Source organism: Pangasianodon hypophthalmus, chromosome 20, assembly GCF_027358585.1.
Source record: "Pangasianodon hypophthalmus isolate fPanHyp1 chromosome 20, fPanHyp1.pri, whole genome shotgun sequence".
In the NCBI taxonomy this organism is placed as follows: domain Eukaryota; kingdom Metazoa; phylum Chordata; class Actinopteri; order Siluriformes; family Pangasiidae; genus Pangasianodon; species Pangasianodon hypophthalmus.
In genome coordinates, this window is record NC_069729.1 from 9248306 (window position 1) to 9274260 (window position 25955).

Here is a 25955-nt window from a genome sequence, read left to right on the forward strand (position 1 = left end):
TGCATTATCATTGGAAGATAGATAACCTGTGACCATGAAGGGATCCACATGGTCAGCAACAATACTCAAATAGGCTGTGGCATTCTATTGATGATTAATTTGTATTAGCAGGCCCAAAGTGTGCCAAGAAAACATTCCCACACCATTACACCACCTCCACCAGCCTGGACACCAGGCAGGTTGGGTCCATGAATTCATGCTATTGGCACCAAATTCTGACCCTACCATCTGTGTGCCTCAGGAGAAATCACGATTCCCCAGACCAAGCTAAATTTTTCCAGATTTCAACTGTCCGAACTGTCCAGCTTCAGATTTCTGTTCTGTTTCTGTTCCTGGCTGACAGAAGTGGAACCCGACATGGTCTTCTGCATTTGTAGCCCATCCGCCTCAAGCTTCGACATGCTGTGCATGCTAAGATGCTTTTCTACTCACCACAATTGTACAAAGTGGTTATCTGAATTACTGTAGCCCTTCTGTGAGCTCGAACCAGTCTGCCCATTCTTTGTTGACCTCTCTCATCAACAAGGCATTTCCATCCACAGAACTGCCACTCACTGGATGTTTTTTCTTTATTGCACCATTCTGAGTAAACTCTTGACTGTTGGCCGTGAAAATCCCAGGAGATCAGCAGTTATAGAAATACTTAAACCAGTCTGTCTGGCACCAACAATCATGCCATGGTTTAAAATCAATGAGATGACATTTTTTCCCCATTCTGATGGTTGATGTGAACATTACCCAAAGCTGCTGGCCCCTATCCGCATGATTTTATGCATTGCAATGCTGCCACATGATTGGCTGATTAGATCATTGCATGAGCAGGTGTACAGGTGTTCCTGATAGTGTTTGGTGAGTGTATTTGTTCCAGATTCCAGAACATGCAGTGTTAATTTACCAAACATGTCATTAAAAATGTTTGTGTGTGTGCCATACTTCTTTAGAATATGATATAAATATTTTCCTTCACACTGAGAGAGTCAACAACTTTGAGGACATGGGAAATGTATCATGTGTTGGGTTAATTTTGTTTAATTAATGATAAGAAAGCTTAGACAATATGAAAAACACAATACAGAGTTTACCCTTCTGAATTTATACATTATGACTTTATAATAATGACTTTAGCATCAGCACCTCCAAAGATCTTCATCTGCCAATATTTTATTTTTACTTTGTATTTATTTTTCTTATTAAAGAGAACAGGAAAGGCTACATAGAAGGTCTAGGCTACCGTGAGCGACGGATTCCTTTGAAACGGTCGTGTTTAACAATCCCTTCTCTTTCAAATGATTCTTTCTTATGGTAATCCCTTTCCGGTCAGAAGGTGGGGGCACATACTTTTCAGCTCAATTCGGCGGTTGGCAAACTAAAACTGGCTGATTTAGTCCATGGTGTTTCTGGTCTCTGTAACTTTTTGCGATGTTAAAGGTTCGTTACAGTGATAAGATGTACATTTTAAACCTTCTGACACAACTCAGCACACGTGATGTTATTACGCACCAGAAGGGTCTTTTTAATGACTGGAAAAGTTTTAGTGAATAGTGAGGAAAATACCATTTTGGAAGCGTATGGGGGGGTGAGTCTTCCACGTATTGAAATTTTTATAAAATCTTGGAACATAACTGAAGTCAGTAGATTCTGAATAGCTTACAATTATTACTGACAACGTTTTTTGGCTTCAACGATCAAATTACGTAACTACATCGGTCGGCGAGAATGAAACTGCAGGAACAGCCTCCCTGCAGTCTGTAGCTTGGTATGGTCTCCTTTCAGAGTCCTTCTTACAACAAATCTGGAATGCGATGGTTTGGAAAACGTGGATGCGATATAACTGTATATAACTGTATGTTCCAGTGTGAAACCTGAAAGCTTGAGTGTGAATCTGCGTTTGTTATGAGTGCAGGTGGTAAGTCAGCGTTTGTCTTTGTTGATAATAAGAGCATTTTAAATGAATACGACGCACAAGCAGATACACTGAGATGTACTTATAGACTGTAATCTGTTTCTTACAGTAGGCCTATAAAATCACTTGACCTTTAGTTATACCACCTTCATTGTTAGCCTATATTCTTTTAAAATAGGTACAGTACAAATCACAAGTTTTTAATACTGAAAGGATGCTACTTATTTACAGCAAAACAAAAGCTAGGGCCAAATCGGAAACTTTTTTCAAATCAGGAACTTAAACAGATTGAGTTCTTTAGTTACCACGTTTACGGATCGCTGTTAGGTCCTGCGGATCTAGAACGAGATTAGTTAACTCGAAGACATTTAACTAGGAAGTTGTTGCAGTGATTTATTTAACGAAAACAATTTCCGCAAATGCACGAAACTTGTTTTACATGACATTATATACATAAGATCGGTCCTAATCTGCTAATCTGTTCCACGAGTAAGATCTGCGTGGATATGTGTCAAATAGTCTGGCAATTATTTTACAAATTTCGGTTTGTGACTGCGGACAGTTTGGCCATTAAGAACGTCCAGTAATAAAATTCTTGTGCGGTGATATACTGTTATCATTATTTATTCAAACTGGCTCACAGTCGTAGTAAACAATCTGCGTGTTACATTCAATTCGGTTTTATTTGTGCTTTTAAGAATAAAAATTGTCACAGCATAGTTTTGCAGTTGTCCAGCTGTACACTGAGATGCCTAATGAGCAATGTGTTAAATATATAGGCTATACCAGTGGTTCTCAAACCTTTTGTAGCCAGGGACACCATTAACAGTAAAATAAATTCCAGAGACCCACACAATACATATTTATTTCATGAACATTATTTCAGTGTGTATGATAATATTTTATCTATGTATTAGATAAATAGAGTTTTCCATTCCTGACATGTCTACTGACAGAATACATTATGGCCAAGTTGACATTATTTATGAAGCTACTTGGTTTTGAGTTATTGAGTTTTGAATTAAATTAAACAGACTAATAACTGTATGAACTCAATAATAAGTATAAGTATAGTAACTTTGATAATGGTGGGTTGTCATTTCCATGACTTTAACTAATTTAAAAAATAAATAAATAAAAAAAAGAGAGGCTAAAACTGAAGTGATGTGAACCCTTTTCTTGGTCCCAGTAGACAGTATTGCTGCTATGTTCTGAACTAATTGAAGACAAGCCAGTGCTGACTTACTGAGTCCTATGTATAAGGAATTGCAGTAATCTAGGCATGAAGAGATGAAAGCATGAATGACTTTTTCTAAATGTTGTTTGGAGAGGAGGGGTTTGATTTTTTTTTTTTACAACCCCTTGGATGATAAAAAACTAATAAAAATTAAATATGATAAAAACTACTCTTGATGACAGAGTAAATTTGTTGGTCAAATCTGAAGACAAGAAGTGACAGCAAGGTAAACTGGCAGTGTGTTTGGAAGGGCTGAAAAGAATGATGTCCATTTTCTTTTCTGGTTTGTCGTCCAGCATTTGACCTCCTCCAGATACTCATTGAGACACTTTAGCAAGCACAAATTTTTGGGATTTAGAGGATGATAGATCAGCGTAACAGTGAAAAGAAATTTTATACTTCCCAAAGGTGTTACCCAGCAGAAGCATATACACTGAAGTTCTTGAAGTTGATGTGTTGGAAGCTGGAAAAATGGGCAAGCGTAAGGATCTGAGCAACTTTGACGAGGACCAAATTGTGATGGCTAGACGACTGGATCAGAGCATCTCCAAAATGGCAGGTCTTGTGGTGTGTTCCTGGTATACAGTGGTTAGTCCCTACCAAAAGTGGTCCAAACAAGGACAACCAGTGAACTGGCAACAGGGTCATAAAAAGTTAATGCTGGCTATGACAGAAAGGTGTCAGAACACATAGCGCATTGCAGCTTGCTGCATATGGGGCTGCTTAGCCACAGAATGGTCAGAGTGCCCATGCTGACAGCACTCCATCAAAAGCACCTACAATGGGCACGTGAGCATCAGAACTGGACCATGGAGCAATGGAAGAAGGTGGCCTGGTCTGATTAATCACATTTTCTTTTACATCATTTAGACAGCCAGATGCGTGGGTGTCACTAACCTGGGGAAGAGATGGCACCAGTATGGGAAAAAGGCGAGCCAGCCGAGGCAGTGTGATGCTCTGTGCAATGTTCTGCTGGGAAACCTTGGGTCCTGGCATTCATGTGGATGTTACTTTGACATGTACCACCTACTTTGACCAAATACACCCCTTCATGGCAACAGTATTCCCTAATGGCAGTGGCCTCTTTCAGCAGGAAAAAGCACCCTGTCACACCGCAAAAATTGTTCAGGAATGGTTTAAGGAACATGACAAAGAGTTCAAAGTGCTGACTTGGCCTCCAAATTCCCCTAGCAAAGAATGCTGTGGGGACTCCGTGGCCCATAGTGGCAACAGATGAAAAATAATTGCCATTATTACCTGAAAAGGTTCTCTGACAAAGCTACAAGCTGAACCAGTCTAGGAAGGTCCCCTGAAGCTCAACCACATTCAATAAGAAAGTTGTGGTCACAGCACTGAGGTCTAATAGCATTAATACAGCACAGTTACCAGTATCAACAGCAAACAAGAGATCGATAGTCACTTTTAGTAAGGCAGACTATGTGCTATGGCAAGCTTTAAAACTAGACTGAAAAGTTTCAGGGATTCAAGTAAGACCACAGCTGAGAAATAAACACCTTTTCCATAATTTCGGAAAGAAAAGGTAGTTTTGAAATAGGATGAAAATTATTGAGAACCTTTGCATCAAGGTTGGGTTTTTTAAGGAGAAGCTGAACTATTGCATGTTTGAAACATGCAGGGACAGTGCCAGGCATTAAGCAGTTGTTTATGATAAATACAATACTAGGGTGTTGATTATCTTGCTTGTAAAGAACTCAGATATGGACTCAGATATCATCGTTACTCCCCCATGTAGATATTGTGTATAATTTTATTTATCTTTAAATAATTCACCTAGAGAATCTGCAACTGTCACTTTTAGGCACAATCTTAGTAACAATCTAAGTAAGCTACCATTTGTACCACCTGGTTGTTTCTCAGAGGAAAAACTCTCAAACACTACAATTTAATTTGAATTCTTCAATTTCACTTTTAGCCTTAACTGTTAAAAAAAAGTTTTCGTTCATTCTATTGTTTATTCATCCTATATGTTTTTCTCACACATGTACACTGTTACATTATTTGTCATTCTTGGAATATTTTGTGAGGAAAGTCTGCATGATTGTTTACCTCATGAAAGAGAGATTTGAATTGGAAGGATTCAAAAAGAGGTGTGCAAACAAGTGGACATGAATGGTACTGGAATTCAGGACCTTTTTGGGTCATAGTCAGGGCTCATAGGCATATGATTATCAGCAATTTTTTGGACACTCTAAAAGAATTTCTTATAGTAAGTTGCTCTATTTTATTTCATCAGATTATCCCTATGGGGGAAATTTTTTATGGTATTTTTTTTGTAACACTAAACCTTATGATATTAGTGTTCATTCTGCATTTCTATGAATATGTTTATATCTTATTATTATTGTTCTCTTGATATAGTTCTTCAGTTTAAAAATTTGATCTGCTGCATCAAACAGGAACAAGTAAAATATATATATACTATACTATACTATCTGCTGTAGGAGAGGATCTGCTGTTTTCACAGGAATGTTGGACTTCCTTATAGGTTACAAAAGGACAAAAATATGTTTCTATACTGAAGCATAAGTAAGTGGATGGCAATTATCCTTGAATTCTGAACCTTTGGGATATTTGCTTAATCCCAGAACCCATTTTACATGTTCATTTCCCCAAAAGGAGCCCCAAAGCCTTGCAAGTCTGGAGTTTAGGGGTGTGGTCCTGCATGGTAATACTCTGTCTCCTTTCCATTGAGGCTCTGCATCCAAAGCAGAAATTATTTCAAATGATAGCCTAAATAAATTTCAAATCACTTATTACTTATGCTGAAATCACTTCTGGAGGTAAGCATATATTGGAGGCTACTAAGCATCATATTCCTCTGAGGTTGAAATATTGTTGAGATGCTGCAATATATGATATTTGCTAACACTGTTAAGGAATGTTGTTTTCACAAACTTGTGGAAGGCAATAGTTATATTATTATCAAAGCAATATCCATCCTCTATGTAACAAAAAGTCACAAAAGATTGTGTGCTGAGCACTGATTGGTCTACTCGTTACACTTACCGGTCTTTATTTATTATTGTGGGAGTTTAATTTCTACATTGGTATAATAAAGTAGTTTTTGTCACATAAAATTAAACCTACCTCCTTTGGTGAAGACAACGCCTAGTTTGAAATTATTGAAAGGCAGTTCACTGCTGGCCTCAGTGCACTTGAGTTCCCAGTCTGAAAGGACAGGAATGGTAGGCTTACGTACGCTACATAGTCACAATGAGGAGAGATAACAGATCAGCAGAACTCTACAGAATATTTGGCCTACATTTTGGGTAGACAGTCCTTAAAATAATTCCTTCTGTACCGTACTGAAATCATATGGATGCAGAACTAACCAAACACCACACTGGCTCCTAGTCATCAAAGCTATGTATGATCATATTTAATTTTAAAACAAGTGTAGGTAAATTCCACCAACAATTTGCTTATTAATGAATTAAATTTTTCATGTCTGGTCTGAAGATGTTTAAACATACCATTTAACAACCTGAAAAATGCTTTATTTATAAAAATAGTTAAAATTATGCATTATGCAAAAAAAAAAAAAGTAATAGGGTTTCATGTTAACATATAAATTGTAAAACCTTTACCACATCATAATTACTTTAATGGAGCAATAAGCACAAATGAGTTCAGGAGGCACCATGAAGCTCAAACTTGGATGTGGAGTCTTGGTCAGATGCTTAAAAGCAGTTATCTGAAGATGCTTCAATATCATAACATGTTTTTTCATGCTAATTACATATCAGTAATAAAACACTTCATACAAGATCTTATTAATTTTTGTTCAACTAATTTCTTTCAGTGTTTTGTATGATATACACTCACTGTCCACTTTATTAGGACCACCATTACAGTTACACATTCATGCAGTTATCCAAACAGCCAATCATGTGGCATCAGCACAATGCAAAAAATCATGCAGATACAGGTCAAGAACTTCAGTTACTATTCACTTCAAAACATCAGAATGGCGAAAGAATTTGATCTCTGTGACTTTAACATTGGCATCCCAGATGGACTGGTTTGAGTATTTCAGAAACTGCTGATCTCCCGGACTTTTCACACACAGTCTCTAGAAATTACACAGAATGGTGCAAAAAACAAAAAACATTGAGTGTGCAACAGTTTTGTGGGTGGAAACTCCTTGCTGATAAGAGAGGACAGAGGAAAATGGCCAGATTGGTTTGAGCTGCCAGGAAGAATATAGTAACTCATATAATCACTCTTTACAACCATGGTGAACAGAAAAAGAATCTCAGCATGCACAGAATACTGACCCATGAGGTGGATGGGTTACAATAGCAGAAGACCACATTGGGTGTCAGCCAAGAAATGGAATAGGAGGCTATTATGGGCACAGGCTCACCCAAAATGGGGAGTTGAAGATTAGAAAAAAAATCACCTGGTCTTTTTCCAGTCTTCAGCTGTCCAGTTTCGGTGAGTCTGTGCCCATGATAGCCTCAGATTCTTGTTCTTGGCTGACAGGAGTTGAACCTGATGTGAACAAGGTGTTTCAGCCTGCAGACCCTATTTTCACAGGATTTTTTTTTTTTTTTTTTTTTTTTTTTTTTTTTGCACCATTCTGTGTAAACTCTAGAGATTGTCATGTGTAAAAATCCCAGGAGATCAGCCGTTTATGAAATACTCAGACCAGCCCATCTGGTACCAACAAGCTTGCTACAGTCACAGTATCCAATATCCCCATTCTGATATTTGATGTGAACATTAACTGAAGCTCTTGGCCTGTATCTGCATGATTTTATGCATTTTGCTACTGCCACATGATTGAATGATTGGATAACTGCATAAATAAACAGGTGTGCAGGTGTTCCTATTAAAGTGGACGGTGAGTGTATTTTTATTAGTTTAGGTTGGAAACTTTGCTCATCTGTACTTATAAGTCATTGAATCACATCTGACACTTTTTTGAGTAGTAAAATAAATAAAAACCTATTCATGAATAGTCAGTTCTTTTTGGCATAACTAGTTAACATAACTATCTGCTAGTGAGGTTTAAATGAAGAGAAACATATAGAACCATCTTTTCCTCCACTGAAATTGTGTTGTTAAGTGTTTTTATTTTTTGTTTCATGTTTTTTGAGGCTTTCAAAGCACCTCTAACTCAGCTTAACTGACATGTATTTTTCCCTGCTCGATTTTTTCCTCTAATCTTGAGTAGTCTGCTGTAGAAATTTATGGGTTTTTTTTTGTTTGTTTTGTTTTGTTTTTTTACTTTGTCAGTTAAAGCCAATGCATTATTTATTATGGGCTAAAAAGTAATGTGGTATTGACGTCTCTTCAAACCTTTCAAACATGGTTAAACTGTAGTAAAAGTGAAAGGCCTGGAAATTCCTTTAGATATTTCTGCTGACCTGTATGACACAAACCACAAAATTCAATTACTTCCTATTAAAGCTATTTGTAGCTCAATAAAACAGTCTCGGGGTTTTAGTAACTTTTACCATGTTTGCATAAATAGCAAAAAAATGTTTCTGCATGTGAACTCTCCTCAAAAAGGGTAATGTAATTTCATATGGTTAGGTTGTGTTCATTTCTAAATATCCGCATTATTACATGCATCAGTTGCTTAATCTGCCTTACACTATATTAAGCTCTGAATCTCAACGAGCTGTTAGCAGATGCTAACAGTACTTTAGTCAGCGTAACAGTGTTTGTCTAAGAATACTATTTTGAGACACTGTGAGACATTTCTTGTCTACTGTGCTTTTCAAATTAGTAAACCTTTTTTGCTCACTTCTTTGACCTCAAGTGGAATTCTACAGAGGGATAATGTCAGTCAGCCCTTCTCATTTAAAATGTATGTGGAGACTATGCATGATCTCTGATATTACTGCACTTCGTATTTTGTGATGTGACCAACACAGTTTATATAAATTGACATTCTTGGAGTGCCAGTGTAAGCATAAGGTTTCTTTATGCATGTGACTGATGCATGGAAGCAACAAATGCAGGGACTCCTACAACATTCTGGAGGACAATCTGCCTGACATACATGCTTTCTAAGAGGAGGGGTATAGTATTGCATACGGTATTGCTTTTTGTATGTACAACTCAAATGGTAATTAAAACAGGCTACTGTAGATTTTGTGTTAAGTCAGGGGACTACTAATATTATACTGCAAATGTTGCAAAATATCATACACCACTCTTGGGACATTATAGTCATTATGTTATGTTAGAAAGGATTGACAGATCTTGCCTGACAGCAGAACTTCACTGTGGTAATTATAATAGGCCTAATATACTATAGACTAAGCCAGGCAGAAATCATGCGTTGCCGCAAAATCTTTGTATAAATGTGTCATAGCTGTATGTCAGAAAAACAGAACTAAAACAAGCAGAGTCATTACCGGTTTGCTTTAGGCATGTATGTGTGCCACTGTTCACACAGGTGTGCGCACGACACTCCCTAATCGAGGCTTGAGGGCAATGTTGCCAGGTTCACACCATTACCTAGGAATTGAGCTTTTAAACTTCACAGGTTGACTGATATTTTCTGTCCTCTGGCTGGAGTTGCTTTTTTACATACATTAGGTCACTTAAGTGGCGGTAGCGTTTTCAGTGAGCTCTTCTTGATACTATTCTCAACAATAGCTATGTAGATTAGCCAATATTAATTAAAGTATGCAGTGTTTTGTGCTCCAGTGCAGTTTATGTATTTTTTTTAGTACTTTCAAGAACTGATGAAGAAACACACATGTTCTAAATGCTGCTTCTCTTTTGGTGTCCTATTGAACATTACGCTGTTTTTTTAGCTGCTTTAAATGACATTTGGGCTGAATTTGTCGTGCAGAGCTGGCAACCAAGCTCAAGGAGTCAATCTGACTCATACCTACAGAGTGGAGAGAACTGCTCTGCTTTGTGTAACTTCAGCTATGGAAGTGAACTGATCTTTTTTTTGTCCTTCTTTTACTTACGATACTTGAACATGTAAGTAACAATTAGTTTTTTTTTTCAGTATCTATGACAGGACTGTAATATGTAGGTTTTCAAGTTGTTTAATTCTCCGGTAGATTTCTGTGGTGCATGTAAGGTGTTAAGTCTTCTGGAAATTGTGAACTACATTGAACTTTTACTAAACTACACACACACACATTAAAAGTTTGTGATTTGTCAGACTAGCATTTTTTAATTCACCTATACATTCAGATTAGTTTATTAAACAGGTTTTAAAAATTGTGTAAGATAGTCAAAGGCAGAAACGATTTCACAATAATAAGTTTTGTAATATGTGTAGTGATGTATCACTAATAAACAGCACTTACTTGTTAATCATTCTCCCAGCTGTGGATATAACTGCTTACTCAAGACACTGTCATTTTAACACAGACTGACACACATTGTCTAAGCAAGCTAAGCAGATATTTCCATTGGCCTGTAGCCCAAATGCTGGTACATCTGTATCACTCTGTGTTTATGTGTAGTTACATGTGACTGTGTTGGAATGAGAGAGATAGTATTTTATAGTCATTTCAATTAAGCACAATTTTGGATACAATTGCAATAATGTTGTACAATTGTCATAGAATTAGAAAATAAATTACATCCATATTGTTGCTGAACCCACATTACAGGCATCCTTATTTGTTGCCATATCATATATCATACCATAGATTGAGAGAGATTTCAAAAGCCCACTAAGCCATTGTTTGCCTGACATGGAATCTGTTTTGACCCCTGTGGCTCAGGGTCAGAAGCTCCCTGTTGTGGCTCCCTGTCCCTGTGGCTCCACAGGACTATACTCAGTTTAGCTACTAAATTCTTTGTGAAATATACTAATACTAATACTAATACAATACTAACTCTTTGTGACCATGCATTTAAATATAATTCAGTACTAATTTTATATATATTTTCTTTTTCTTTTTTCTTTTTTACATTGAAAACATAGTGTTTAGACTTGAAGAGTGCCAGTCTTGCAGACATGGAGGCCAAAGAGGAGATCAGTGACACAGACAGTGGGATTATTCTGCATTCTGGTAGGCACAGCCATAACTTTCCACAAGTAATTGCATAATTTTGTAATAACTTTTCATAGTCCTAACTCCCTAGTATACCATGGTGCTTAATGATTCTTGACCAGGTGTTGTTACAAGACAAGCTTCAACCTGCAGGAAAAAAATAAAATAAAATAAAAAATAAATTTTGTGTGTGTTATATAAATATATATAAACTCCTAGCCCTAGTCCTGTGAGTACTGCTGCTACTGAATGAAATGTGTGATCAAATGTGTGAAATGTCTGTGCCTATTAGGGTAACATCAACACTATATTTTAGAAAATTTAAGGGGAAAAAAATCTACCATTAAGAATGAGAGGTTTTATGAGTTTGAGTTACAAAATCTTTTCTCCTTAATCACTGTGCGCACTTGTTTGTCCATGCCACTTAAGGAAACCTATGCATTGTCCTACCCTGGGTGTATGTTTTGTGGAATGTGATAACACTGTGTTCATAGTGCCCATAAGTATAGCTGTGTATTTTGGAGTTGAGGACACATTCTTCCCTAAGGATGTAATAGTCACACTCCATCACAAAATTCTATAAAAATCTACAGTGAAGTTGGCATTTTTGTTTTTGGTACAGCTGGGTCAACTCTGCTGATGCACGGCTGTATACTACTAACACATAGTCAAACGTCTCTTTGTGTGCTGTTGCACCTATGAATGCAAATGCATTGAGTGTGTGATCTCCTCAGACATTCCTAACACAATCACTTTTGCCTCAAGTCACTGCTGACCTGAGAGAGTGAACTTAGTCCCCAGCATTCTTGTCAGGCCAATTTCCTCTGCTGAAAGGCATTAGCAATCACCTTTTCACAATTTGGGCACATTATTCTTGTATAAATATGCTTTTTTTTTTAACCTTACACACTATATGCTACCATACTTGAACAAGTTTTCAGAGCCTGTCATCTTGAAACAATGCAAACTAAATCTAGGAATAAGCATCTGATGTTACTTCTATATGCAATAAAAGCCATGCAATTTACTACTCATTATTATGTGTACTTTGTTAAATAGACACTATGAAAACAATAAAGTAAAAAGAACAGAGTAAATGACTGAGAAAAATATATATTTTTAGTTACTTTAACTTTAACCTGACTATTCTGAGTATTTCTGTGTGTTGTAGGACTGGACAGTCCTATTATTGTAACCAAGGAAGTGGGTACACACACTCGGGCTGTGAAGCTAAAACGGCAGTCATTACAGGACAGGCTTGAGCTTTGTATTCTGGAGCTGAAGAAACTCTGTATTAGAGAGGCTGTGAGTAATGTTCAAAACACACACATGTACACTCTTCTAACAGACATGCTCTAGTTTGTGAACAAAACTACAGAGAACTTCAGCATGGAAAGCAAGCCCGCTAAAATCTCTATTTACCTTTGATTTGTGTGAATGACAGAACAGAACTGGTAATCTAACAGAACAGAACTGGTAATCTAAAACTGATAACATAATATATTTTTATACTTAATTAAAAACATCCTTTAACTTCAGTTATTAACTGATCTGTAAATACATTTGATCATTGTATCAAAAAAGTATAAATATTTCTAGATTTTATGACTTGACTGTATCAGGTATGTTAATTGGAAGTAGTGCAGATTTTTTTCAACCATGAGAAATACTTTCCTTCCACTGAGTGACTTCCTGACCACTAAGTTAACTTTGCTTCTTGTAAGAATAACCTTTGCACTTGTGTGGGCTTGTCTCTGATGACACCTCAGCCCTCTGTCACAATAAGGACTGAAGTCATTCCGTAGTGACTGTGTGTCTATTGTCTGTACTTGAACAGACACACCCCTGATGTGGTTCACCAAAGCTAGCCATGTGAAGATTATTTCCTCAGTTAGAGAGATATCAGCACAAGCCTTACTCTGCATACCTCAAACAGAGCTGATCTTGGGAGGGACAGTAGGATTGCCTTAGGAAGCAGGATGAGAAAGAAAAGAAAATCTTCATATAACCACATTGTGCAAGCTTACAGGGGTTGAGAATACAAACTTGTCTGGACTTGACTGGACTGAATGCAGTGATTCATACAGGATAAGCAGGAACCCCAGTTAAAGCCACATTTCCAATAACTTGTTAGTTTATACACCTCTGCAAAAGTTTTGGTTACATTTCAGCTATGCGCCTGTGGGTGTGAAGTATGAAATTACGTAAAGTATGAAATTACAAGTATAAGCATGCCCTGATACTCTGTCCTTTTTGCCAGTCTTTTAATTTGCTCACCCTTTATAATAAAATGATAGATCTTCCACTTCATACAGGAGCTCACTGGACATTTGTGTTCTGACTACCCTCTGCTGCCTGGAGAGAAACCTCCGCAGATACGCAAACGCATTGGGGCTGCTTTTAAGTTGGATGAGCAAAGCATTCTGCACAGAGACGAGGTACAAAATTAAACCAAAGGCCATATCTTGTCATAATTATCTCCAATAAAATCTAAGACCTACATTAAAAGAGTTAAATGTATATTCTTTAGGGTTGAAGCCAAAAATATTGTAAGGTCACATTTCACCTCACAATTTATCTTAGATAAACCTGATTTGTGGTAATAATTAGTGAATGAATCAACTTTATTTAATTTTAAATGAATTTAACACTACTGATCAACCTTCAGGACTCAGAGCTATGCTCAGTGGAAGCTAAGCTGGCCCTGCAGCAACAGATCTACACAGCAGCGCACAGGCTGTGCCATGAAGAGCATCTGAGCAAGGCAGTAAAGAAAAGCAGAGTGCAGCAGTGCAAGCGTGAGGAGCAGAAACTTAAGGAGCTCCAAGATTCTTTATTCCAACTACGTCTCGAATACGGCCGCTCCTCACCACGACCTTGTATAATCACACAAAAACGTGAGGACCCTTTTTGTCAGTGGACCTAGTATAGCTAGCTTCTTCGCTGTAATACTCACTGGTACTCGCCTCTTGTGTCTCTGATCTCCAATGTGTCATATATCACATTTAATGACAATATCATTGCTTGTGTTTCCAGATCATGCCACTTCGGATAACAGTTCATTGTCAGATTCTGCAGTGTTGGATGAAGGTAAATGTTAGGGGTGTAACACAGTGCCGTTATCTGTATTTGTCTAGTGCTCAGAATATTTGTATTGATATTTCTATCTATCTGCATTCTTATTTAAACTGGAAGTGGGCATGGTTTATACCAGAAGTTTCTTTTTTTTTTTTTTTTTACCCTTTCACTTTGCCCTTCCACTATACCCAGGAAAACGAAGTTAATCTGAATTTTCCATTCACAAATTAAAAAAAAAAAAATAGCATTTGCAGAACATAGATTTGCAACCAGACACCCTGTCGAACTTTCTGGCACGCTTTGTGTCAGCCTATACCCAAACAATTAGTTTCAAGTCTTTTTGTGTGGTTTTTGAGTTGTAGCTGGCAATCCTCTTTCTGAGAGTTGACAAACTGTTCTTTAACGCTCCACATGAAAGTAAAAACTTCATTCTTGTGTGACTTTTTTGTTTTGTTCTGTGGAATCCACATCACTAAACCTGGCAAGCTTTCTACAAAATATTGTTTGTATCTGTATTCGTATTCATTTAGGATGCATTTTCTGCTCGAGTCGAGTAATATATTCGTATTTGGTTACATCCTTGGTAAACGTAAGAGCAAATACATAAAGCTTATGCTGTCCTTATGCTATGTACAGTAGGACATGGAAAAGTCCACTAGCAAGCTGAATTAAAAAAAAAAATTTGTTTTTATTAAATAATAATAATAATAATAATAATAATAATAATAATAATATACTATTAAAACAAATAGAACATTTCAGTCAGGTAATATATATTATTAGATTTGTGTGTGTGGCTAACGCATTGATTTGTTTTTCCCAATTTATTTTTATTGACAGTATCTTCTTTCTTGTCTTTGTTTCAGAAGAGCTGACAAGCCAGTCATCCCAGGCTTCCTCTGAGCCCCCTTCTATTACAGAGCTTCATTCTGTGGCCCCAGGCCCTTCCCTTCTTTCTCTAAATCCCTCTGGTCCCCTGCTTCATCCCCCTGAGCCAAGACCCAGCCCCCATCAGCCACCTCTCGAGCATTTGCACCTATGTCATGGCCCCTCGCTGGAGTATGACCCTGCCCCAATCCAGAATTCCCCTTGGAAGGAGTCCAGCCTTGATCAACCTTACCAGAAACAGAAGAAGTCTCACTCCAGTAGCACTAGCTCCAGGTATGTCAACATAAGAGATTTGTTAATGGGAGCCTGCAGCTTTTGTTTATAAACTGAATTTTCAGACCCTCCCCTCAGCATTTGAATGATAACCCTCTCATGTGCTTTTTGATCATTATAAAACACTAGTAATTTTGGGGGGTAAATAATTACATCTCCACTTTAATAGCCATCTTAAACAAATTATAGAGGTGGCAGGAAATTATTTGTAACGCAACTAAAGCCTCTTTTCCACTGTAGGGCTGAATGGTTACCACTACCATTTTATTACTGGTGCAGTCACATGTAAATGGGACAAGGAAGTGTTTTGTGCTGTTTAGCACAATTAGTGCAAGTATTTACTATACTGCACAACTACACTGTCCCACGAATTCAACATGATAAGGACGTATCATCGTAAAAAACAATAGATGGGGCATCAGAACAGTGACCTTAAGGTATTAAACCATCACACCAGAATGGTTCTGCTGAACTGAGCATGGACATTTGTAAGCGTTCCACTCCAAACTATGTCCAGATGGAAAGGCCATTGTAGCAGTTAACCATTTGGCCCTACATTGGAAAAGTGGCTGAACTCAGGAAAAAAATATTTTCTGTCACAAAATCACTGTAATTGTTTAAGTTGCAGTCCTGCCTCCTGTTCTACATTGCCCCCACTGGAAACTTGTTTAGAAGAGGTAGACCTGAAGCTGCAGATACCCAAACATACAGCACCGAGACACACACAGTCCAGCAGTACCCCCTCTACCCCAGAGATGCATCTTCGAAGAGTACTGTCCCTCAGGTCAGGAATTGCTTCAAAAATTGCTTGTGTGAAAAATTGCTTTTCACACATTTTGGTCCTTTGCCACGCCCAAATCGGACCAAAATTTATATATATTTTTGCCTGCAACCCAAAATACACTGCATATTTGATTCACTTGCTGCAGTTCGGTTGATTCAGGGTCAAATTGCTTTGTCACTGCAATCAAACTGAGCTAGATTTCACTTGGAAGCAGTTCAGGCAGTCTTGGACCAGTTGTATTGGTCCACATTCCAGTGCAATTGCTGTATCCTTACCTGCTCAACAAACTGCACCAAGGAACCAAATGCACCAGGGTTCGAATCAAGCACATTGAGCTGCATATGTAAAAGCACCCTTATATATTTCTTTATTTCCTTGACTTTGATGATTTTCATATTAATTGATGTAAATGTCTGCACTTTGACAGAGTTCCCAGTAGTGATCCAGCAAATAATGCAGAGCGTGACAGAGGCCGGTCGCGTGGTCCCAGAAGACGACTGACCGATGTTATTTTGAAGACACCAGAGTACTCCCCTATAACGTTGGCTGTGGGAAACCCAGTACACCACTCCAGCTCAGAGGACAGTAACTCTGAGCACTCGTCGGCTCCTTCCTACACCAGCTCACCATGCCAGGAGCTTTTGGCTGAGCCAGAGCAGCTATGTCAGGCACAGCACAGATACCACTACTCTAATCACAGCTCGCCGTCCTATGTAACCCACAGGTACTACAAAAACTCCTCGGCCCAGCTTTCCCCCAAGCTCTACAGAGGCTATATAGATGAGGGAAGGGGCCATGATATGGACTTGAGTAGAATGTATATCAGGCACCAGCCTTCTCCTTGCATCAATGGTCACTACGAGTACTGGTACGAAGAACCGCCACTATACCAACAAGGGGGCAGACTGATCCCCCACCACCTGAAGCTATCCCGGGCCCCATCACTCAAAGAGTACCCCCAGCACCAAAGCAGAGCTCTACCACGACAGGTGGTTTCAGACGAGCTGAAGTCATGGCATCAGCGCTGTCAGCTACGGCCACGGTCTCTAGACAGACAGGGTGCTGTGCGCATTCGGAACCTGCCCTTACACGAGTCGCCACTCTCACATCACCATGACATCTATGATCAGGTAAAGCAGCTAGATTAGTATTTCCTGACAAATCAATTAATAAAGGAAATGTTTAAGTTAGTGGGTAAATAGATAAATCAATAGTTACATTATAATTTGAAAATTAAAAATGAGTGAACTGAAATTAAGTCAGTTGAGAAAACAATAGCAAATTAATCATATAATGGAAATAAAACTGAAAATGTGATTTTCATAATTAATACAAACATGTAAAACTGTGATTAATAATTATTTCTTTATTTGTTGATTGCATAATTTATTGCTCTTTTTACTTATTTATTAAACCACTTTGCCACTAGGTGGAATTGAACCTGATGTGAATCATTTCACAAAGTGGTACAGAAGCTGTCAGTGGTTTAGGGTTCTCTTGATTGGCATCACACTAAGTAGTGGTGATTAGGAAAACCCAATGTGGTAATCATCTGAAAGCAATTTACAAGAATGTCTTTTATTAAGGGAATTATTATCTGTTTTCAGGACCTAGGCAGCTATCATTATTATTTGCCACATCATCTAACTATGATCTGATTTTATCATGTGGTCAGCAAGCTAGAGTTAGCTTGCATTAACTATGTAGCTAGCAAGCAAACATGCATCAAATTTACAGAACAGAAAGCAAACATTGCACATTAAGCTAGCTGTTATTTTTGTCCAAAGCCACAAGCACAAATAGTGTTAAGCGATTTTCTATGCAATTTGTTCATCCGACTTTTGAAAAAAGAAAAAAATTGCTTTATTTTATCTAGATTTTATTTCACTGATTGACCTGTTCATCAATTATCCATTGCTTTATTAAAGCATTACTTGATTATAGATTTGTCAGTTAGTTAATTGATGGATTAATTAATTAAGTGCCACAAACAAACATCCCTCATCTTTTCTCATAGCTGAGAGGTTAATGAAACAGAATTCCTGAAGCTCAGCTTACTGTCATGTTTTTGTCTGTTGGAGGAGGAAAGAATTTACCGAAAATGCACATCAAGGGATTCTGGCACTGTCTGGGCCTGTTTGTGTAGCCATGTCTGAAGAAAAATTCAAGTGTTAAAAAACCCAGTATGACTAAGATTATTTAAAAGTAAAACAATCAATACCAAGGAAAACAATTGTAAACCAAAGATTTGCTGCACATACTCAAGTAAAATGACTTAGTAAGATGATAAATGAATGGGAATTCCCCCAGAATTGTATCCAGCTCTAAAAGGAAATGCTTTGCTTGGACAAGTGAAATAAAAAATCAGTAAATGTACCTAACTTTACATTTTTTTCATAATTTTGTAACAGTCAAAGAAATCTAAGAAAATTGCCTCTTTGTTAAAATAATACATGATTTGGTTGTTTTCAGATTCTGCACTGCACTGCAGATTTAAGGTTTAGCTAAGTCTGAGTTTATGTGTGCTTCAGTCTTCAGGAAAAGCCTTGGATGTAAGACTTCTCTGTGTTTTCAGAGTTTATTCAGGGGACAGGATGTGGGAACTCTGACTCCGCTTGACACACATAGCTGCTGCATTCCTGTATCACATGTCAGCCATTACTAATGATTTAGATGGTTGAGTTTCCTAAAGACAGCTGTTGGGGTAATTTCCAGCACATAATATGTCCAAATTAAAAAGAATGCTAGTTTTACTCATTTAACTTAAGTATTTATAACCTCCCACAGTGTTCCCTTTGAGCAGTTAGCCTAATAATTAGTAAACAAGCCATATTTGTTTCTCCTGAGTTGATTTCCAGCACAGTGTTATTTTGACACTAATCAATCTTATAAACCACATATACATTATCCGTCCATCATCCGTTCCTTTATTAGGAATACACAGCAAACATCAGAATGGGTAAAAATGTGATCTCAGAGACTTTGGCATGGTTGTAGGTTACAGCACCAGAAGCTCAGGCAGTGTTATTCCAATCTTCAGCTGCCCAGGCCCAGCCTCAGATTCCTGTTCTTGGCTGAACCCGATGAAGTCTGCTGTTGTAACCCATTTGCTTCAAAGTTTGACTTGTTGTGCATTCTGAAATGCTTTTCTGCTCACCATGGTTGTAAAGAGTGGTTATTTGAGTTACTGAAGGCCTCCTATCAGTTCAAACCATCTGGCCATTCTCTCCTGACCTCTCTCATCAACAAGGCATAACTGCCACTGTCTGGATGTTTTTTTGTTTCTGCGGATTCTATGTAATCTGTGGAGACTGCTGTGTGTGAAAATCATGCGAGATCAGCAATTTCCTCAAACCAAACCATTTGGCACTAACAACTATGCAAAATCATATTCTTGACTTGTATCTGCATGATGTTATGCACTGTTACTACTTGATTGACTGATTGAATAACTACATGAATGAGCAGGGGAACAGGTGTTCCTATTATAGTGTAAATACCATAACAATAAAATAAGAAACCAAAAAAGACAAGAAAGGAATAACATTTCAGTGAATCTGAGACAATATTGGCCACTGAGTCACTGTGTCACCCACACGCTGAGTGTGAAGGCATTCCCTCTGTGTGAAGGCATTCCCTCAGAGTTCCAGTGGCAATACGTAATACAGGATACTTGCATTCTTTTTCTCTCTCACTCTCTCTCAGCAGTTTGCAGGAATTAGGCACTCTGTGCATATTTTGCAAATCTTTTCTTTTTATATGCTCTGTTCCAGGTCCCCCAAAGGACTGCAGACAGAACACCAGTGAAATGGTATGAAGAAGACGACCAAGAGATTGTCAGCCAGGTGTAGCAAAAGGACCCTCACTGACAAAAGTCCTATTTATGTTTTAATTTATTGAATAATTAGATGAAAATATCAGTGGTTGTATCTGTAGTTTGGCTAAGCTTTTATATTTTCAAAAGCATTTTTATATAAAAGACATTACAGTAATTTTTTTTTTACTTTTTGAACTTGTTGTTGAAACAATGTTGTTAACAGAATAGATTTTATTTCTATATTTCTTTTTTTTTCTTTTTTTTTAACAAACTGTAATTTGTTACTAAGAGTAGCTTTCATGCGTTACATTTTCCCTTGTCATTCTGTGTTGCTACTGATGCAAATAAAATGGAGAGGAGTGTGGTCTTAGAAATCTCAGTGTAACTCAAGATGTTTTATTGTTTTATTTGTGTGTTTATTTTCTTTTTTAATTTAAATTTAAATTTTACTGTTGCTGCCCATACACCCAAGTGTACAGTATGAGACATTTTTCTGAAAAGTTTTAGGTGCAATGAGGACATTTGACAAATAAAGGAAAACACATCATATAGTACACTGCATAATTATTAGCACCCTTCATAAAAATGAGTAAAGATTATCGTGTTAAAACATTCAAATAATATAAGAAAGCATGTATATTTATTCTAACATAGAATATGCTCATAAGAACTGCTTTCTTAAATAATAGTATGTTCTCTCCAAAACATATGTGCCAAAATTAGACAACCATTAAGAAATATTTTAAATAAATGCAAACAAATGATCATTCTTGAATTTTTTTCTTCATTTGCTCTCAGTCATCATGCCTTTAACCATGACCTGTTTCCCTAATGAATAAATATGAGGTTGCACACATGTAAAACCCATTTGTCATCCATTCCTATGGGAAAAGGCACAAAAGAGACAGGTAGTTGTTGGCCTGTTGATGTATATAAAAAATATACATAAGCAGGTAAAATTCATTAAGCATAATACATTAAACATAGTGGTGGATCAGTGATGCTTTGAGGCTGTTTCATGGCTGATGGTTCAGAGGCTCCTGTGAAAAAGAGTGGAATTGTGAATTCTGATTCGTATCAGGATATTTCATCCCAAAACCTAATTACCTCTTCTAGGTGGTTCAGGCTTGGCCATAGATAAAGTGAACTTCCAAATTAACATTCACTGTTTTGCAATGATCATTGAAGTCTCTGGATTTTAAACATACCAAAAACCTGGGGTCTGAATTGAACATGCACAAACCTAAAAATATAAAAAATATAAAGGAACTTCAATTGTAACACTGTATGGAGGAGTGAACCAAGGTCCCTCCATTAGCATCTCTAACATTAGACATACTCTAGACATTACTGGAAGAAACTCTGTGCTGTTAGTGCTGTTATTCTTTTCGCAAAATAATAATTGTAAGGGTGCTGATCATTTTGAAACCAGTATTTTGTAGAAAAAAAATGCACTACTTAAATTTTTTTTGTTTTAAAAAATATGTTTAAAAAAATAATAGAATGATCCTGTATCATTGAAATGTTATTGATGTTAAGCTCGGGTTACTGTGTGAGTGGAGTTTCACCTTCTCCCCATGTCCATGTCTAGTACCATTCAAAATAGAGATTCTGAACTTGCTAGGAGTAATATTTCCCTTTAAAAACACAGATTTTTAAATAATTTGAACCCTAACTACAAATCTCAAAAATACAAATTTTATGTAAAGGTCAAAGGTGAAGCATCTGAGATTTCCAAGGAAAATTAGGTGCTTTCAGAGTGATCAAACAATTGAAAAAAATGATGTTCTACTCAAATAGCTAGTTTTCTACAGTTTTTTGAAGATTTGCTTATATGCTCAGTATCATTCTAGCTAGTTAGGCTATTCTAATGTTCGTCTGCTCGTAAACGTTAGCTGCTTAAATAAGAGCTTAGCTATTACGTATCTCATGATGGTTCATATTTTACATTTTGACTTGACTGTACTCCTTCTCTCTTCACTTCAGCATCAGCATGGCAGACTGATTGGTTAAATGCTGAGTTTTTTCTTACCCTGCTTTTCCATGGGAATCCTAGATGTTTCACCTCTGCCCTAATTTGCATAAAATCTGTATTTTTTAGATTTGGAATTTTGAGATCTGTATTTAGGGTTCTTTTTTTTTTTTTATCTCAAAACCGCAACACAGTTTTCAATTATATGTTTTTAAAGTCAAATCATACCCTTGCAAGTTCAAAATAAAGAAAAAAATGGGACAAAATGTACTTTTATTAAATATACCACATAAAAAACTATACTTTAATACTTCAATACTTTTAATACTTTTGTTAGCTTCCAAGCTCCATATAAATTGTGTGGTGAAATGGGCTGGTGTCCCATTCAGGGTCTATTCCTGCCTTGTGCCCAGCATTCCTGTAATAAGCTCCAAATCCACCCCTACCCTGACCAGGAGAACAAAGTTAATGAAGACAAATGAACAAACAAGGTGCGCACAAAGGAATAGGATGTAACAGAAGTGTGCTTTTTAGAACATTAAACTGCATCAGCCAAATAGTATACACTACAGGCCAACAGTATGGAAGCGATCAGTAAGTTATATATTTACAGTGGTGGTCTATATACAGTCAGATCTGTAAATATTTAGACATTGACAGAGTTATTGTTATTTTAGATGACTACCACAGAATATTGGAGTTGAAAATGATGATATGATCTCAAATTGACTTTCAGACCAAAACTTATTGGACAAACTAGCATAATCATAAATTAAATTGTCATTTTCAGTACTTGGATGCAAGTACTTTACAGTCAAACACTGCCTGATGTCTGGAACCCAATGCTGGGTTTCTTCCCTGGTGATGCAGCTGTCTTCAGTTCCTGTTTGTTCTTGGGGTGTTTTGCCTTCAGTTTTGTCTACACCAAGTGAAATACATGCTCAACTGGATTCAGACCAGGTGACTGGCATGGCCACTGTAGAAGATTCAACTTCTTTGCCTCTTAAACAAAAATGTCTTGGGTTGCTTTTGAACTATGTTTTGGGTTATTGTCCATGAGTTCTGAAGAATTTGGCTGAATCTGAACAGATAATATAGCACTGTACACTTCGGAATGCATCTTGCTGCTTTTGTCATTAGTCACATAATCAATAAATACAAGGGAAACGGTTCCACTGGCAGTTCCATATAGGCCCATGGCTCTTCTCTTCCAATCATTCTGATACATTTTGATCTTTGTCTCATCTGTCCATAGGATGTTCCAGAACTGTATGGGCTTTTTTAGATGCTTTTGGCAAACATGAATCTAGTCTTCCTGTTTTTGAAGCTTACCAATAGTTTACATCTTATGGTGAACCCTCTGTATTTACTCAAGTGAAATCTTCTCATGATTATTGCCTTTGACTCAGATACGCCTACCTCCTGGAGGGTGTTCTTGATCAGGCCAACAGTTGTGAAGGGGGTTTTCTTCACCAGGGAAAGAATTCTTCTGTCATTCACCACAGCTCTTTGAATTTCATATTGAGAGTTAACAGCAACAGATTTCAAATGGAAATGCCACACTTGAAATCAACCTTTTATCTGCTTGCTTGTAAATGAAGTAATGATGGAATAACACACACCTGGCCATGGAATAGCTGAGCAGTCAATTGTCCAATTACTTTGGTCCCTTAAAAAGAGGGGGACCACTTATAAAAAGTGCTGTAATTCCTACACTGTTCACCCAATTTGGATATAAATCCAAATTGCTTTAGCTCATGTACATGACTTAATTTCAACTTCAATATACTGTGGTAGACAGCTAAAATAACAATAACTTCATCAATGTCCAAATATCTATGGACCTTCTTTTCTTTAATGAGTAAGTTAGATTTCCTCTGTTGTTAATAGATGTTTTGGCGGTGATAGTCGCAGAAGCAATTACGTCTTTAAAATAAACTACTGGTTAATACTTCTGCTTGATTCTCTTGTTTTGGGTCTTGAACCAGGAGGTTGGGGAGACACCCTTGTTTATGTTGTGGCCTAGCTAGATGGGTTGTAACATAAAGGGGGTGCTCGTTTAATTCATTTGTGTCTCATGGCTCTTCTGGAAATAAATACTGTAATTTGTTTATGGCTGGTGTGGTGTTGTTGCAAGAAGGCCAAAATGAAATTGAGCATCCCAACATTTTGAAGTGTATCTTGGCTCAAGTTCCTTCCCAATTGGTGTGTACACCTATCACAAACTATTAGTTTTTAATTGTATGTGTAATTCAAACCAACAGTTGATGAGGTGGTCATTGTTGGGGCAATCATTCCCCTGAAGATAAGGCATAAGGTTGTTTCTGATGTGTTATCATGAGTGCATTTGTAGCCAAACATTTGTTTGATTTTCTTAGTGTGAGAGTGTTGTGTCCTGATTATTTTCGGTGCGGGTACAATACCATACTTTTGGCGGTTCAATTTTCCTGTATTTCTACGTGTTCGCACTGCCATTCTGTTCTTCTTGTAGCATGCTGAGTTGTTGGTCTGTTCAATTATAGGTGCACTGATGAAAAGCATGGCATGTGAGATAAAAGGTAATCGCCAACGTGCTTCATGGCTGCTCCTCCTCTTCGCATCCCTGCCAACCAGGCCCACATTCAACACCATTGTTTGGCTATGTGTGTTTTCATCAGGTTATTTTTTTGCATTTTCTTTTCTTTTCTTTAACAGGTAAGTTATATGTCCGCTTTTGTTAATAGATGTTTTCGCTGTGAGCATCCATGAAGTGATTGCTTCTTTAAAATAAACTATTGGCTAATACTTCTGCTTGAGTCTCATGATTTGGGTCTGGTGGTTGGGGAACCTGAGGGTTGTACCAGCAGTATTGCACGATTAGTGAGCTAACTTTGGGTCAAGTTCTAGCTTATCCATACCACAAAGGTGGTTATATTTTCAGTTGGTTACATCACCATGGCAACTTATGCTATCTTTGATGCGAACTTGCAACTTTTAATTCTCCGCCTACACCTGGTAAAAGCCACAAAAAAAACGACCTCACCTCTTTATGGAGTGATGTCAAATCAACATTGCCTCAAATTTTTTAATTACTTTTAGATATTTTATAGCAGTATTGGCTTTAGATCAGTTAATATGCAAAGTACTTGGTTAAATCTATAACTTCTACCATACTAATCCCTGTTTTAAAAAGGTAATAATCAACATTAACATTATCACTAACATTAGCCAGCTAGCTTGTTGCTAACGCTACTCGTGATTGTCCTCTGTTGTTGCTGTACTGCAGTACAAAATTTTGCATAAATGAAGTTCACTATAGTAGAACAGTAGCAATAGCTACCCAGGCCTATACCTCTAAAAGCACAGTTACAGTAGCTTTCTATGAGCTTCACATGATTGGACAGAGCAAAAAAAGACACTTTCGTAGAGGCATCCATGTTTTTTTCCCATGTTGAACGTGCTGAGGTGGGAAATGACATTATTACCACTTACAAGGCACCACGATCACAGCATTACTCGACCATTACATGGCTAGCGTACTCCGCGTCAGGCAACCACATTGAGCAAGTATAAAGCCTGTCTCCTCTCTAATGAGAGCCCTAGGAATTATGACTGCATCACCTTTCGCCACTTGTATTGTGAAAGGTTCTCTACAGTGTGCTAGAGTATTAAGGAAGAGACAAATCCGTTAGGGTTTTCCTATTCTTCACAGAATGACAGACAAAATATTGGTCTTTAACATTATATGTTTTTATAATGTAACTGCCAATTAGGATTTCCCAGAGTAATCACTGTATTAGACTGCACAACACATCACTATTAGAGCATATAGGGTGCAGGAATCTACAATCCTACAGTCACTCTCCGAAGGTATTGGAAGGACAAGGCCAATTCGTTTGATTTTGCTGTACATTAAAGACATTTGGGTTTGAGAGCAAAAGATGAATATGAGATAATAGATCCTAATTTCAGCTTTCATTTCCTGATAGTTACACCTAGATTAAACAGCTTAGAACATGGC

General features: G+C 37.4%; 1 protein-coding gene across 5 annotated transcripts; it reads left to right on the forward strand.

Moving 5' to 3' along the window:
* The first annotated feature begins 1326 nt into the window (after positions 1-1326).
* On the forward strand, positions 1327-20357 carry inavab (innate immunity activator b). 5 transcript variants are annotated; one of them, XM_026935590.3, is made up of 10 exons: positions 1331-1906; positions 11074-11161; positions 12315-12448; positions 13459-13581; positions 13812-14040; positions 14180-14233; positions 15088-15382; positions 16011-16166; positions 16594-17296; positions 19940-20357. In XM_026935590.3, exons 2-10 carry the CDS (start codon positions 11107-11109, stop codon positions 20015-20017), a joined length of 1827 nt encoding a protein of 608 aa, XP_026791391.1. In that variant the 5' UTR covers positions 1331-1906; positions 11074-11106; the 3' UTR covers positions 20018-20357. The 5 variants fall into 5 exon arrangements, with proteins under 5 accessions (XP_026791393.1, XP_026791391.1, XP_026791390.1 ...); XM_026935589.3 differs by having other exon boundaries at positions 1332-1906; positions 15091-15382; positions 16005-16166; XM_026935587.3 differs by having other exon boundaries at positions 1336-1906; positions 16005-16166.
* The last annotated feature ends 5598 nt before the right edge of the window (positions 20358-25955 follow it).

What these genes read in the sequence shown, in the direction of transcription:
- inavab (XM_026935587.3), top strand. Translation starts at nt 11,107, where the DNA reads ATGGAGGCCAAAGAGGAGATCAGTGACACAGACAGTGGGATTATTCTG. An exon ending in GCATTCTGCACAGAGACGAG is followed by an intron (nt 13,582 to 13,811) that starts GTACAAAATTAA and finishes ATCAACCTTCAG; the next exon opens with GACTCAGAGCTATGCTCAGT. An exon ending in CGAAGAGTACTGTCCCTCAG is followed by an intron (nt 16,167 to 16,593) that starts GTCAGGAATTGC and finishes GCACTTTGACAG; the next exon opens with AGTTCCCAGTAGTGATCCAG.